Source organism: Chanodichthys erythropterus, chromosome 10 (assembly GCF_024489055.1).
Source record: "Chanodichthys erythropterus isolate Z2021 chromosome 10, ASM2448905v1, whole genome shotgun sequence".
NCBI classification, from domain to species: Eukaryota; Metazoa; Chordata; class Actinopteri; order Cypriniformes; family Xenocyprididae; genus Chanodichthys; species Chanodichthys erythropterus.
The window spans coordinates 27,013,955-27,029,483 of record NC_090230.1 but is presented as its reverse complement, the minus strand read 5'-3'; the positions used below and the strand labels follow the sequence as shown (position 1 = coordinate 27,029,483).

Genomic DNA, 15,529 nt, shown 5'->3' with positions numbered 1-15,529 from the left:
AGTTAATTTTTTAGAATTAAGTACTTTACATGTGCTTTAGCATGTTAGTCAACACATCAAGTCTTTAAAGCATGACAAAAGATTAAAACTTAAATTCCTGCGCCCTCATTAACAAAAAAATTCACTCATCACTACCTTAAATGTCCAGATGAAAAGACTAAAGAAACGATAAAATTGTTTTCTACAGAGTAGAGACTCAAACTGTTGCATAAATTATATTTATTGTAAATGATTTGAGGGAATACATTTAAGGCAGTTATTTACAAATATGACACTCCAGATGAGATGAAATGGGATGAGAGTATAAAATCATCAATAGGGCTGCGTAGCAGCGACTGCAGGATCCCAGAGTCTCCAACACTTCAGGAATCATGGTGACGTCCAGATCCCAGACTTTTCGATCCGCGTCCCACAAATCCACGCATTTTACGTGCAACTTCTGTGGGGAAAAAACTCAACAGAAGGATGGAGTTCATGTGGCGCCTGCTTCTGTGTGCTTGTGATTTCACGTAGCAAAAGATAAAACTAGTAAAACAGCACGATTCGTTACTGTCCGGAGAACACGATTTTGTAGATCTCGCTGTAGTTTTCCACAAAATGCACTTCTAGTCCTTCTGTGATGTAGTTGGCCAGATCCGAGAAATCCTTCCTGTTTTCTGCAGGCAGGATGATGCAGGTGACGCCGGCTCTCTTCGCCTGCCACAACAGAATACAGCATATATATGAGTATATATATATATATATATATATATATATTCACAATTATTCTTAAGTAAATCAGTTATTTTTCTTTTTTCATTTCGGTATAAACATCCTTAAAAAAATTTATTTACTTAAAGGGCAAAATTGTGTAAGATATTAATGTATATCATACATAATGTAAAAATTAAATGATGTATTGTGATACAATCAAGTTAACATTAACTGAGATCAATAAATGAAGTATTGTTCACTGTTAGTTCATATTAATGAATGCAATTGAATAATATTATACAGTTTTTTTTGTTGTAAGCCAAAATTACATTAGCCAAAATATATATTTATCCCAATAAAACAATCATATTCTGGGAAAAAATAAATAAATCATGCTTTTGCAAATCATTATTATCGAAATTATGAAGTACTAAGTCATAATTAAATGAAAAGTTAAAAGGTATTTTTTATGAGAAGTCGAAATTGACAAACTAAGTTATGACATACTAAATCATATTCATGAGTTGAAAAGTTGAAAATGACATACTAAGTCATTAAATAAGTTAAAATTAAGACAAAATGTGAAATGACAAAAAAGTCTAAATTATGGCGTCAAAATTCTGACATACCAAGTCATTTTTATGAGATAAAAAGGTCAAAAATGACAAAAGTTGAAAATGACATACTAAATCATATGAAAAATGTCAAAATTATGACAAAAGATGTGTCAGATGTGAGATGAAAAAGTCAAAATTGACAATCATATTTATGATGAAAAGTTGAAATTATGACATAAAAATTAATAGTTTTGACATACGTCAAAATTATGACTTTGTATCTCAATTTTTACTTGTTATGTAATAATTAAGGTTTACCACAGCATGATTTTTCTTTCTTATGGTGGAAATGTAATTCCATAAAAAACAGCCCTGCTAACTCACAGCAATGGTCTTTTCCTTGATTCCTCCGACAGGCAGGATCTTCCCGGTCAGGGACACTTCTCCCGTCATGGCCACGTTCTGACGCGCTGGTGTGTTGGTGGCCAAGGACAGCAGAGCCGTCACGATGGTGCATCCGGCACTCGGCCCGTCTTTAGGAGTCGCACCCTGAACAGAAACAAACACACATTTAAACACCTACTGAACTTCTGACTCCTGCCCAATCACAATTAAAGGTAATTTAAGACTTCAGGATTGCTGGAAACTGCTGTGATCCTCACCTCAGGCACATGGAGGTGGATGTGGGATCCCACGAGGAACTCGTTCTCAGGTTGTTCCTTCATGAGGAAGGAGCGGGCGAACGTGTACGCGATCTTAGCGCTTTCCTTCATCACGTCTCCCAGCTGCCCCGTGAGCTCCAGCGTTCCGTCTTTGGCACCGTCTTTCCCCTGCGGTTCCCTCGGTCGCCTCAGAGAGGTCTCGATGAACAGCGTCGAACCGCCTGTGGAGGAAAGCAGGGTCGAATGATGCTTTCTTTACGGCAGTTAAAAATGAAAATTACAATAAATAAATAATGTTCAAATAAAAAGTCAAAATAAAGCGGCAATTAAAAATTAAACCTTAAAAATGAATATAAATGTTAAAATGTCAAAATAAAGCACTAAATAAAAATGTATTAAATCAAATTAAAATAATGTTAAAATGAAAACTAATTAAAATAAAACACCAAATAAAATGTTATTAAATTATAAATTGTTAAAATAAAGCAAATCAAAATGAAGCACTAACTAAAAATTAAATCATAAAAATCTAAAATGAATGTAAAATTTTAAAGTGTCAAAATAAAGCACTAACCAAACATTAATTAAATCATAAAAAATAAAATAATGTTAATATTAACTAATTAAAATATAGCACCAACTAAAATTTTATTATAAAATGAATTGTTAAAATAAAGCACTAACTAATTAAATCCTAAATAATTTTAAGATAAAACATTCATTAAATGAATACTAAATTAACTAAAATTAAATAAAAACAAATTTTCATTAACCAAAATTTAATCAACCAAAAGTTCATAAAGCACCAACTAAATGTTTATTAAATAAAACAAATTAAAAATGTGCAATAAATAATTTAAATAATTTACAAAATACAAGTAAACAATGCACCAACCAAGAATTAATTTTACAATAAAAATGTCAAATTAAAATACTTAATTTATAAAAGCAAACCAAAATAAAGCACCAACTACAAATTTTTAAATTTTTGTGAATATGTAACATAATTAACATAAATTATATAATTCTAAAATAAAAACAATAAAACTAAACACTCACCAAACATGACCTGCACGTCATGTGACCACTAGCCAACATAAGAGAACCGTGAACATGCGACTGTGTTGTTAAACGATTTAAATATTAATTTAAAAATCTTAAGGCCTTTTCATGCCAAGTCTGAGGCAAACTGCAGGAAACTCTTCGGTCAAGTCTGGAAACGAGTGCACCATGTTCTCGGTCAAACACTTACCCATTGCAGTCCACGCCAGGCCCATAACAACTCCCGGCGGTGTGACATCGTACATTCGGTCTACAGTGAAGATTGGCTTCCCGACGTAATCCTGGAGGTTGTCCGGGGTGATGTTGACCGCCGTTTCATCACCGCTGACAATCCGGAACGCTACTTTTCGGAACACCTGTGAAGGTACAAAACTTGGCTAGACCTTTCAGAACACTACTAAAGACGGGTAAGAATGACCAACAAGCGAGTCGTACCTTCTCGACTTGCTTCTGAAGGTTCCTGACGCCGCTCTCCCGGCAGTACTGTCTGATGAGCAAGTTCAGAGCCTCAGGGGTTATTTTCGCCTTCTGGTCATCCAACCCGCATAGAATTCGCAACTGAGGTACCAAGTATCTCTGTGGTGGTCACAAGAACCAGGAAATGACTAAGCAAAGTCGAACTTTGACACCAACTTCAATGCATCCAGTGAAACAAACTCTTTGGAAGAGGCAACTTGGGGTTTAACGGTCTTGAAACAGCGACCTACCGGTTGAGCTTAACTGACTACACCAGTCTAGCTGACCCAAAAGTTTCCGGAAAAGAGATTACCATATAAATGTATATCAGCAATGGTGCTGAGCAACATAATCTGATGCACTGATTATCCCAAGGTAGTTTTAACTTTGTTTTTGTCAGCCTTGTTGCTTGTCTAAGGTGGTCTTCCAGGTCAAAACCAGGTCCACCAGCTTTTAGTCCAACTGATTGATCATCTAGTGCAGATAATGACCAGGAAGAACCCACGTACAACCATCTTAAGCTGGTTTTTGCTAGGTTTTGTCATTTTTGTTACTGGTTTAAGGTGGTCTACCAGGTCAATACCAGGTCCACCAAGTTGTAGTCCAACTGATCAACCATCTAAAACAGCTAATGACCAGGTAGAACCAATGTACAACCACCTTAAGCTGGTTTAGCTAGGTTTAGCTACGTTGTTGCTTGTCTAAGGTGGTCTTTCAGGTCGAAGCCAGGTCCACCAGCTTGTAGTCCAACTGATTAATCATCTAGAGCAGCCTGAATCAGCTAATGACCAGGTAGAACCAATGTACAACCACCTTAAGCTGGTTTTAGCCAGGTTTTGTCAATGTTGTTGCTCATCTAAGGTGGTGTTCCAGGTCAAAGCCAGGTCCACCAGCTTGTAGTCCGACTGATTAATCATCTAGAGCAGCCTGAATCAGCTAATGACCAGGTAGAACCAATGTACAACCACCTTAAGCTGGTTTTAGCCAGGTTTTGTCAATGTTGTTGCTCATCTAAGGTGGTGTTCCAGGTCAAAGCCAGGTCCACCAGCTTGTAGTCCAACTGATTAATCATCTAGAGCAGCCTGAATCAGCTAATGACCAGGTAGAATCCATGTACAACCACCTTAAGCTACTTTTAGCTGGGTTTTGTCAAACTTGCTGCTGGTCTAAGGTGATCAATTAGGTTAAAACCAGATCCACCAGCTTGTAGTCCAATTGATCAGCTGCTGATCAAGTAGAATCTGTGCACAACCATCTTTAGGGGGCTTTCTGGCTTACAGCTTGTAAACTACCGGTCTTGAACCAGCAACCTTCCCGTTTTGTGGCTTTAAGCTTTACCCACTTTGCCAGACCCAATTTGTTGAACTGACCAAAAGAGACCAAGTGAACGTACCTCTGCAATGGCCAATTTCTCCTGAGCAACATAGCCTGATACGTTGATCATTTCCATTCGGTCTCTTAAGGGTTCTGGGATGGTGTCGAGAACATTGGCCGTACAAATGAAAAGCACCTGAAAACCAAAGGAAACACCAGTGTTGGTACAATGAAAGCAGAGTATCTTTCCAACGAATGTGGATTTTCGCTATTTTATACCTTGGACAGGTCAACAGGCACATCCAGGTAGTGGTCAAGAAAGTTAGCGTTCTGTTCTGGGTCTAAAAGCTCAAGTAGCGCAGAAGATGGGTCACCCTGGTAACCTCGACCAATTTTGTCAACCTGCACAACAAAAAGATGAATCAGCAGCAGTTATTTCCACACACCTAAAGAAGAACAGAAGTTTTGGTAGGGTTAGAGTTAGGATTAAGTTTATAGGTCATACCTCATCAATAAGAACCAATGGGTTTTCAGTCTTAGTTTTCTTTAGACATTGGATGATCTTTCCTGGCATTGCACCAACATATGTTCTCCTGCAATGTACGACAAGTTATATAGAATCATGAACCAAGAGCTTGAAAAGAAGTTTAGACTCTTCAAAGTTCAACAACACCCACCTGTGGCCTTTAATTTCTGCCACATCTGTCATTCCTCCCACGCTAAAACGGAAGTATTGGCGATTAAGTGCTCTGGCGATTGAACGGGCAATACTGGTCTTGCCAACTCCAGGAGGTCCATAGAAACACAAGATCTTTCCCTGTGTGCTGCCTTTAAGCTGGCTTACAGCAATGAACTCCTGCATAAATGAACAAGGACCAGGGTTAATAGGATTTAGAAAGCAAATTTCTCCCATACTCAGTGGACAAAGGTTGAGGCGCTTATGCTCGATTTTTACCAGAATCCGTTTCTTGACGTCATCCATTCCATAGTGGTCCTCTTCCAACACCTCTTTGGCCCGGCCCAGCTCCAGGTTTTCCACACTGTTGGTGCCCCACGGCATGGAGGTCAGCCAGTCTAAGTAGTTACGAGTAACACTGGGGATTTTAAGGGGAGAAGAAGGATCATAGTTTGAATGAGTGAAATGCCATCTTAAGGTGGTAAAACTGCTTTGTGAAATATGGCAGCTAGATTGCTGTTGGACTTATGTGGTCTACCAGGTCCACCAGGTTGTAGTCCAACTCATCAACCATCTAAAGCAGCTAATGACCAGGTAGAATCTACGTACAACCACTTTTAGCTGGTTTCAGCTTGGTTTTGTCAAACTAAGGTGGTTTACCAGGTTGAACTAGCTTGCAGATTAACTGATCAACCATCAAAAGCAGCTAATGACCAGGTAGAATCCATGTACAACCATCTTAAGCTGGTTTTATTTGGGGGGTTTTTCAATTGCGTTGCTGGTTTATGGTGGTCTACCAGGTTGAAACCAGGTCCCCCAGTTTGTAGTACAACTGATCGACCATCTAGTGCAGCTAATGACCAGGTAAAATCTATGTATAACTATCTCAAGCTGGTTTTAGCTGGGTTTTGTCAACCTTGTCCAACAAGGTCTAAAGTAGTCTAGCGGGTCAACACCAAGTCCACAAGTTTGTAGTCCAACGGACCAACCATCAAGAGCAGCTAATGACCAGGGGGGTATTGCACAAAAGCAAGATAAGGGATTAAGCTGGGATTTTCCAGTTATCCTGGCTGAATTTAGCCCTGACTCGGTTGCATAAAGGGAGGCTAAATTAATCTACATTAAGTTACTATGGAGATTTACATTTTGCAGCTAGCCTGGTCTGGAGCAGGCTAACTGTCAGGCTAAGCTGAGCTCCTCTAACACTGACCAATAGGAATGCAATGATATTACAACTGACTCTCTCACATACAATTATTTGACTTTATTAACATACATATATATATATATATATATAAAAAATACACACATTTACTAAATTGTGCTAAATAAAAATATATATTGGTGTAAGTTTAAGACATTTTTATTATTTTAATATTTTATTAAAAGGTAAGTATGATGAGAAACAAAACATTTAAAGAGAAGTAATTTCTTAAAAATTAAGTGTTATATACAGTAGCCCACTGAATCATTCTCAGACTTAATGCTGACAACAATAGAAGCACTTGGGAGAGAACTGTCAGGAGACTTATTTCTTAGCACAGAAGAGTACAAGAGGATTACCAAATCATTGTTTTAAGTGTGAAAATATAGCAAAAGTAACACAGAAATTCAAAATCAATAAACCTGTGACAAGGCCCCTGAAACAATCAGGCCTTCATTTGTAAGCTTTCATTAAGTGATCAGTGATTTTTTTTGCTAGACAAAGAGCAGGAGAAATACCAAGAGAGTGTCTCAGAGCCAGCAAAAGCTATGAAAAGAGTGACAGAGTAAGATGCAGCCTGCTGAAGTGACATGCATGGTCCACACTGAAACTACCCACTGTAGTCAAAGCACAATAAAGTCAGCTAGCCTTTTCCAAGGCCCATATTTAATCTATACTCTGGTCTCATATATATATATATATATAGGTTTTCCTTTCTTACTGGCTAAATGTTTTGTGCCCAATATTTAATTAGATTGTTTTAAAATATATGAATACATTTCTCTCTGGTTTTGTTTGGCAGTAGTACTCTTTATGGTTATTAGAAGAGCAGAAATTAAAAATCACAAAATTAAAAATTAAATTTAATATGCACAGAATAAATTTTAATTGGTAAGATGAATCTAAACTCAGTAATTGTCCCAAAGTATATTGATTTACCCCATTACAATAGTCCATTTACAGTTACTATCATAAAAAATACACTTACTTGTAGGTTTGAAAGTGTACATAAGGCACATTTAATGTCCAACATCAAATATTTTAGCGAAATGTATATTTTAGAATTACTGCGCTTCTATTGCGTCCCGTCTATTTAGCGCGCATGCGCGCAGCAGCGCTCGTTCACTGTGAAGTTTAGCCGCAGAATGGAAATATTTGCATTACTTTCTAACATTTACAGATGGAGAATAAACTTGTGAAAAGTAAGTTATGCACTAAGGAAAACACCATGTCTCAAACGCATAAAATAGCACAAAATGTATGCCGTTTCCTATGGTGGATCGATTTGATCAATGATCGACCTCTAGGGCTGCTTAAGAAAAGCGTGCACGCTAAATTATCTTGACTAGGTGAACCTGGATCGAATTAGCGGGACTGCATGAACTTCAATTACCTTTTATGAAACCGTTTTAGCCCAAACTAATTTGTTAGGTTAATTCAAGTCAGGTTTTGGAGTTTAATCCTCGCTTTTCTTAGCATCTTTTATGAAACAGCCTTAGGCTATCTTAGGCTGGTTTTGCCAATAACAGTTTAAGGTGGTCTACCAGGTCCACCAGCTTGTAGTCCAACTAATTTATCATCTAGGGCAGCTTGGTTTCAGCTGCGCTTTGACAACCAGGCCGAAACCAGGTCCCTCAGCTTGTAGTCCAACAGATTAATCATCTTATGCTGGTTTTAGCTGGGTTTTGTCAACCTAGTTGCTGGTCTAAGGTGGTCTACCAGTGGAAACCAGGTCAACCAGCTTGTAGTCCAACTAATTAATCATCTAGAGCAGCTTAAATCAACTAAAAATCAGGTAGAGTCCATGTATAACCATCTTAAGCTGGTTTTACATGGGTTTTCAGCTCCTTGTGCTTTGTAAACCTTGTCATTGGTCTAATATGGTCTACCAGGTCAAAAACTGGTCAACCAGCTTGTAGTCCAACTGATAAATTATCTAGTGCATCTAATGACCAGGTAGATTCCATGTACAAACATCTAAAGCTGGTTTTAGCTGGGTTTTGTCAAACTAGATGCTGCTCTAAGTTAGTCTACCAGGTCAAAACCAGGTCCACCAGTTTATAGTCCAACTGATGAACCATCTAAAACAGTTAATGACCAGGTAAAACCAATGTACAATCATCTTAAGCTGGTTTTAGCTGGGTTTTGTCAATCTTGTTGTTGGTCTACCAGGTCAAAACCATGTTCACCAGCTTGTAGTCCTACTGATCAACCATTTAAAGCAAATTGGAGCAACTAATGACCAGGTAGAGTCCATGTACAACCATCTTATGATTTTCAGCTTCTTGTGCATTTTTAAATGACATAAGAAGAAGAAACATTATAGAAATCATAGACTACATTGGTTTATAACAATGATGAACTCCTTACTTGAACTCTGAGGAGTGGTTATCTAACAGCCCCAGTTTGTTCAGCTCCTCGTTAATAACGTCCATGATGTGCTGAGGTACCGTGCGATCCTTCAACCTCTCCCTGAACTTCTCCTCAATGGCGTCTTTGTCCTCCTTCTCCAGGCCGAGCTCCTTCTTAATGATCTTCAGCTGCTCCTGGAGGAGGTACTTCCTGTGTGTCTGTTTGATCTTCTCCTCAACCTGACCATTAAAACGAACAGGCATAAAATAACGGGAAACCCCAATGAAAAAGACACAGCAGGTCACGAACTGCATGAACTCGTGTCCTCACCTCCCTCCCGAGACGCTGCTGTAGTTTACTCAGCTCGTATTCCTTCTTTAGCAGAGAAAGTGCTTTGTAGAGTCGTTTGGGAATCTGTAATGAGAGTTTTCCTGTTAGACAAACATTGACGTTCTGAGACACGGTTTTGGCGGTCATAAACGTACGTTTGTTTCCTCCAGGACGTCCTGTAGCTCGTGTGATTCGGCCCCGGTCAGTGCCGCCCCCATGTCGCTCAGGTAAATCGGGTTATCTACCACTCTCTGACCCGCCTGCATCATCTGGAGCACAGACTCTCTACCAAACACACGGACAGACAAACATGTTGACTAACAGTGCCTTAGCATGCGGTTTTGAACAGCCTCTTTTACCTCTCTTACCTGTACAGAGGATTCAGAGCAATAATGTCACGTATAGTCTTGACGATCTCAGCAGTCAGAGCCTGGTTTAAAACAACAGAACGTATACTATAATTCTAAACTAGAAAATGAAGTCGCTTTGGATAATTGCATTTCCAGTATCCTGGAAAATGCTTACCATACTGAACCATGGTACCATAACCAAGGTTATTATCGTTAACTAAAAAAAAAATGCTGCTTGAAAATAGTATTGAAATAGAATAGAAATGGAAAAAAATAAAAACTTATTTTCATTTTTGTTTAAGTACTAAAACTGAAACAAATGATAAAACTATAGATATTTTACTTTAAAATTCTAATTTTTATTTAAATTGTAATTGTAAAAAAAGTACTAAAAGGGAAATAAAAATGAATATAAACTACACAATAAATCTAATAAATGACAAAAACACTAAAACTGAATAAATACATTAAAATAAAATAGAATAACTAAAACTACATAAAAAATTTAATTCAAAATATTAATTAAAATTTATTTAAAATAAAGACATTTTATTTAAACATTCTCATTAAAACTGAAGTACTAAAACTAAAATAAAATTAAAAATTTAATAGACATTTTAAAAAAATGACCAAAAAAATCTTTAACTAAAATGAAAAAAAAAAAACGAATTCAAAATTTTAATAAAAACTACAGACATTTAAAACAAGCATTTTATATAAACATTCTCAATTAAATCATTTTTAAGTTTAAGTACTAAACCTAAAATCAAAATTAATAAAAGTCTATATTTAAAAAAAAAAACCCACTAAAATCAAAGTGAAAACTGAAGAAAAAAAATGGAATTCAAAATATTAATAAAAATATACTGACATATTGAAAAATAGACTGGCGATACTGGTCTTGCCAGTATAAATAAAATAATACTTTATTTTATTTCAACATTCAAATTTTTGTTTAAGTTGAAGTACTAAAACTGAAATAAAAATGAATGAAAACTATATAGACATTAAAAAAGTGACAAACACACAATAACACCAAAACATGAACTAAAATTCAAGTAAAAAAGGAAAATAAAAATAAAATCTAATTAAAAATATTCATAAAAACTATATAGACATGTTTAAAATAAAGACATATTACTCAAACGTTCTCATTTTCATTTAAGTTGAAGTACTAAAACTAAAATAAAACAGATAATATAAAAATAAAATCAAGTTGAAAACACGAATGGAAACTACAGTGATAGTAAAGTAAGGCTGACCTTGACTTCTTCTGTGACCTGAAAGTCCTCATGGATCACGTTGTCCACCTCCACCATGAGGACGCTGGGCAGAGGAAGCGCCTCCACCACCAACTCCGCTTCCCGCACCTTCCCCTCCATCGCCTCCGTCAGCGACACCGAATCCTTGCGGGATCGCTTCTGCTTCCGGCGAGGGGTTTTCGAGTGTTCACCTTCAGCCTCGACCTCCAGGGACACGGGCTCCTCCGGCTCAACATCCAGCTGCTTATTGATGCGGATCCTGGGAAACGGTTGGAAAACGAAATCAGAGAACTTTCCAGAGAAACGCAATTAGTCAATTAGTCCACAAAGTTTGTTGTGATTCCGGCCATCACCTTCTGTGTCCCATCACAATCATACGAAGTTTGTCTCCGAGGTCCTGCATCTCATGGATCTGCACAAACGTCCCGGTGTGGTAAACGGCATCCAGACTCTCCACCACATCCGACTCGTTACTGAGAAACAAACGCACCGCAATCAGCGTGAAATCAACTGGAACTGTAATACAGTCATTATAACAACTGCACAATCACTTACTTGTCATCTTTCTTCAAAAAGACCCCTGCGTATGGCTGAGCGAGACGAACCTTTCTCCTTAGCAGGTCCATGAGCTGCTTGTTTTTCACCTTAAGATGCCAAAAGATTCACAAATATGCGTTTTAGATTGATTTAAAGTGATTGATTTAAAATGTTTAATCAATCTAAATTAATTATTTTTAAAAATTGGGTTGAATGAATGATTCAATGACTCACTTATAAATACCTGTTTCATTACTGGATGAATCAACGTTTTTGAATGAATCTCTTGAGTGAATGATTCAATGACTCACTCATAAATACTTCACTTGTTTCATTACTGGATGAATCAACATTTTTGAGTGAATCTGTTGAATGAATGATTCAGGGCCGCGGGAAGTAATTTTGAACAGGGGGTGCTGTGAATTTTTTTTTTTTTTTTTTTTTTGACAAAAAACCTATGAGCCTATAGGCCTATTTAAAATACATTTTAAAAATAAATACATTGAGATTTACTACTTTATTGTCATATACACTTCAGTGCACAGCCAGCCAGGGTCTGAAACATACAGACATCAGTTCTCAGATATGCGCAATGCACTATTAATCCGAAGCAGAAGCAGAATCAGAAATAATAGTTTAATAATCGAAAGAAAACTAAATAATTACTTTCATTACAATTTCAGATAGCCTATACATACATGCAACTTATTTAGATACAACAAATAATATTACAACAAAATATAATATTAATCAAACTTCACAATAACGCTAAAACAATGCAATCGATTTGGTCAGATGGCTTGAGTCACTGCACGTTTATGTCACACGCAACTCTATTAACTCCAAAATCTTTTTACGCACACCACAAGGAAATAATCTCTGACTATTTAAGCAATTTGTTTATTGAACAGTTCTCCACATCCATTACGCAAAGAACACACGCACAGTAGCCTATAAAGCTTTCTGTCTCCATCTCCAACCTTTTTACACAAACCACAAGGAAATAATCTCCGACTATTTAAACGTTATTTAACAGTTCTCCACAACCATTACGCAAAGAACACACAAATGAAATAATACTCTCCATCTCCATCCCCACCACCTTACAAAAATACTATAGTGTACTACTTACAATTGCTTGGCTAGTCAAAGCTGATCCCACACTTGTTGCCAAAAAAATAAATGTTACAAGCGCGGCAGCACCATGCTCTTACCTGAGCTACATGCAAAAAAAATCCAAAATTGGTTTCTGTGACATATTTTCTCCTCGTTTCTGTCATTAAACTATGCAAATTTACTAGTTAGCTGCTGCCAAAGATGTATTCTGCATGGAACGAGCGGGACCTCTTTACTCGGCGACCAAACCTGCCTGCCTGACGTTGACAACGTAACTTCCGAACCTGTGTTGATTAGGCCTCAAAATATGAAATTAAAATCCAAAATATACGTAATAGCCTACGTGTGTCAAAATCATTTTCTAAAATATTCATAAGTAATTTATAAATTGTGCAAAATATTTTAATAGGCCTACATTTTTTTTTTAAATCTCCCTCTCATCACTAGGGGGTGCTGCAGCACCCCCAGCACCCCCATTCAATGACTCACTCATAAATACTTCACTTGCTTCATTACTGGATGAATCAACGTTTATGAACGAATCTCTTGAATGAATGATTCAATGACTCACTCATAAATACTTGCTTCATTACAGGATGAAACAGCGTTTTTGAAAAAATCTCTTAAATGAATGATTCAATGACTCACTCATAAATACTCCACCTGTTTCATCACTGGATGAGCCAGCGTTTTTGAACGAATCTCTTGAATTAATGATTCAATGACTCACTCAAAGACTTCACCTGTTTCATTACTGGATGAATCAGCATTTTTGAATGAATCTCTTGAATGAATGATTCAATGACTCACTCAAAGACTTCACCTGTTTCATTACTGGATGAATCAGCATTTTTGAACGAATCTCTTGAATAAATGATTCAATGACTCAATCAAAGACTTCACTTGTTTCATTACTGGATAAATCAGCATTTTTCAATGAATCTCTTAAATGTACGATTCAATGACTCACTCATAAATACTTCACTTTCTTCATTATTGGATGAATCAACGTTTTTGAACTAATCTCTTGAATGAATGATTCAATGACTCACTCAAAGACTTCACTTGTTTCATTACTGGATGAATCAACATTTTTGAACGAATGTCTTGAATGAATGATTCAATGACAAATAAATGTTTTAATAGTTGCTTGTCGCCACCTACTGGTGTAACGATGTAATCAATACTATTGTTATTTGAAGCGCCAAGTTATTTTCAAAGGGTGATTCTCTCTATTTTGATCTCTATTTTTGACATCAGTGTTTATATCCAAACTATAAACTTTTATCCCAGTACCTCTGTGATAATATGAATTTATTGTAAGACAGAAATAATGATACTGTGAGGTTAAAAAGACTTTGTGAAGCTGTTTCATACATAAACATGACAACGTCTCTCTCCGGATCAGCGGATCAAATATGATACTCAACACAAATATGCAAACTATATCAGGCTTACAGGGTTAAATGCATCAAACAAAAGCATATTGTTCATGCCCTTGTGGATAGGGAGTACCAGTTTGATTAAAATTGGATTAATTAATCCATCCTATTAACCGAATAAATAATCGACAAATGAATCTAAGACAATCAGTACCCACTATCAATGTCTTTAAATCAGAAACATTGCTAGAAAACTGCTGTTTTCGATGGAGAATTTCATGAAACTACAAGACATCAACTATTCAAGCACTGACATGATATTTAACCAGGTCAAAAAAATACACAAACTTCTCAGGAAAGAACTTTCTAGATAGTCCATTCACACACACTCTCTCTCTCTCACACTCACACACACACACACACACACACACACACAGAGTGGATGATGAAATCACCAGCAAACATCCATCAGAAAGTAAACACTACAGTAAAACACACAAAACTTGACTTTAATGTATTTAAATGAAAACTATACTGACATTTGTCATAAGCTACTTAGATTCTTGTATCGATTAATCGATTAATATTTTCCCCAACTTATTAGTTTAATAACACGGATTGCGTCATGCGCGGACGAGGTCACCTCAATGATTTTGATGAATCTGGGAAACACGGGATTCCTGTTGACAGCGATGAGAGGCACGTTCGGGAAGACCTCGGGCACGAGCATCGGGGTGAGCGCGGTCATCTGAGGAGGAGAGTACGGACCTTCATCCCCTCCAGACTCATCTGGAGCTCCACCGCTGCTCTCCGCTCCGTCCTCTCCAGAAAACCCGCTGCCCTTATTCCCGAAGAGAAACCTCCTCTGACAGCCGCTGCCGAGGCTCCCGGAGCCCGCAGTGACGCGACTCCATCTGTCAGTCACCATGGATGCTGTGATTCTCGCGTTGTGTAATGACTTTCTGCTGGAAATGCTGGAATACGAGCGCTGGATGTGGATGAAGCGGCTCCCGCTGAGCGGATCCCGCGGGAATAACGCGTTTAGTCCGGCTCTGATCATGACCGCTCCGGCTGAGGAAGCTGTGCTGATGCTTCTGGACACTGGACGGTATGATCTCCACATTCTCATGTACGCCGCCATCTTTGATCTGGAGTATTCTGTGCGAGGAGCACGTGACCGCGCCGCTGTCTAGTTCTGATGACGGTGTAAAGAGATACCACGCCCCCTTCATTTGCATATTAACTTGAGAACGAACGTAACGTGATTTATTATGCAGTATAAGTTATGAAATCAATAAAATAATATATATAAAAAAAGAATAAGGAAAGGAAGTTCCACAGTATAATAAAATAAATAAATATATATATATATATATATCTTAAAAAGTTTTCGCTCCGTTCCTGCATGGGAAATCATATAATTTTTAATTAAAAATAAATTTCACAATTGTTCTTCAATACTAAGAACACTTCATAATAAGACCCATATTCTCAATGTCTGTAAAGTACTAAATATAAATCTACTGCTTCATTTACGAATCAGATTTTTAATATATTTTTTCCTTTACAATCATGT

The 15,529-nt window shown here is 37.2% G+C and overlaps 1 protein-coding gene across 1 annotated transcript; it reads right to left on the bottom strand.

Moving 5' to 3' along the window:
* Nucleotides 1-210: 210 nt before the first annotated feature.
* On the bottom strand, nt 211-15,099 carry lonp1 (lon peptidase 1, mitochondrial). The gene is made up of 18 exons (XM_067396838.1): nt 14,597-15,099; nt 11,474-11,562; nt 11,272-11,391; nt 10,919-11,177; nt 9,675-9,736; nt 9,462-9,591; nt 9,307-9,390; nt 8,995-9,215; nt 5,700-5,838; nt 5,422-5,600; nt 5,250-5,337; nt 5,024-5,146; nt 4,824-4,940; nt 3,410-3,550; nt 3,165-3,330; nt 1,913-2,133; nt 1,635-1,799; nt 211-696 (listed from the first exon to the last, which is right to left on the bottom strand). The coding sequence occupies exons 1-18, from the start codon at nt 15,092-15,094 to the stop codon at nt 547-549; spliced, it is 2,952 nt and encodes a 983-aa protein (XP_067252939.1). The 5' UTR covers nt 15,095-15,099; the 3' UTR covers nt 211-546.
* Between the last annotated feature and the right edge of the window lie 430 nt (nt 15,100-15,529).

Excerpts from the sequence above, each read along its gene's own strand:
- lonp1 (XM_067396838.1), bottom strand. The coding sequence starts at position 15,094 with ATGGCGGCGTACATGAGAATGTGGAGATCATACCGTCCAGTGTCCAGA. Across the intron at positions 5,338-5,421 it reads GCAGAAATTAAAGGCCACAG|GAGAACATATGTTGGTGCAA; the intron begins GTGGGTGTTGTT and ends CGTACATTGCAG. Across the intron at positions 3,551-4,823 it reads AGAAATTGGCCATTGCAGAG|AGATACTTGGTACCTCAGTT; the intron begins GTACGTTCACTT and ends TGACCACCACAG.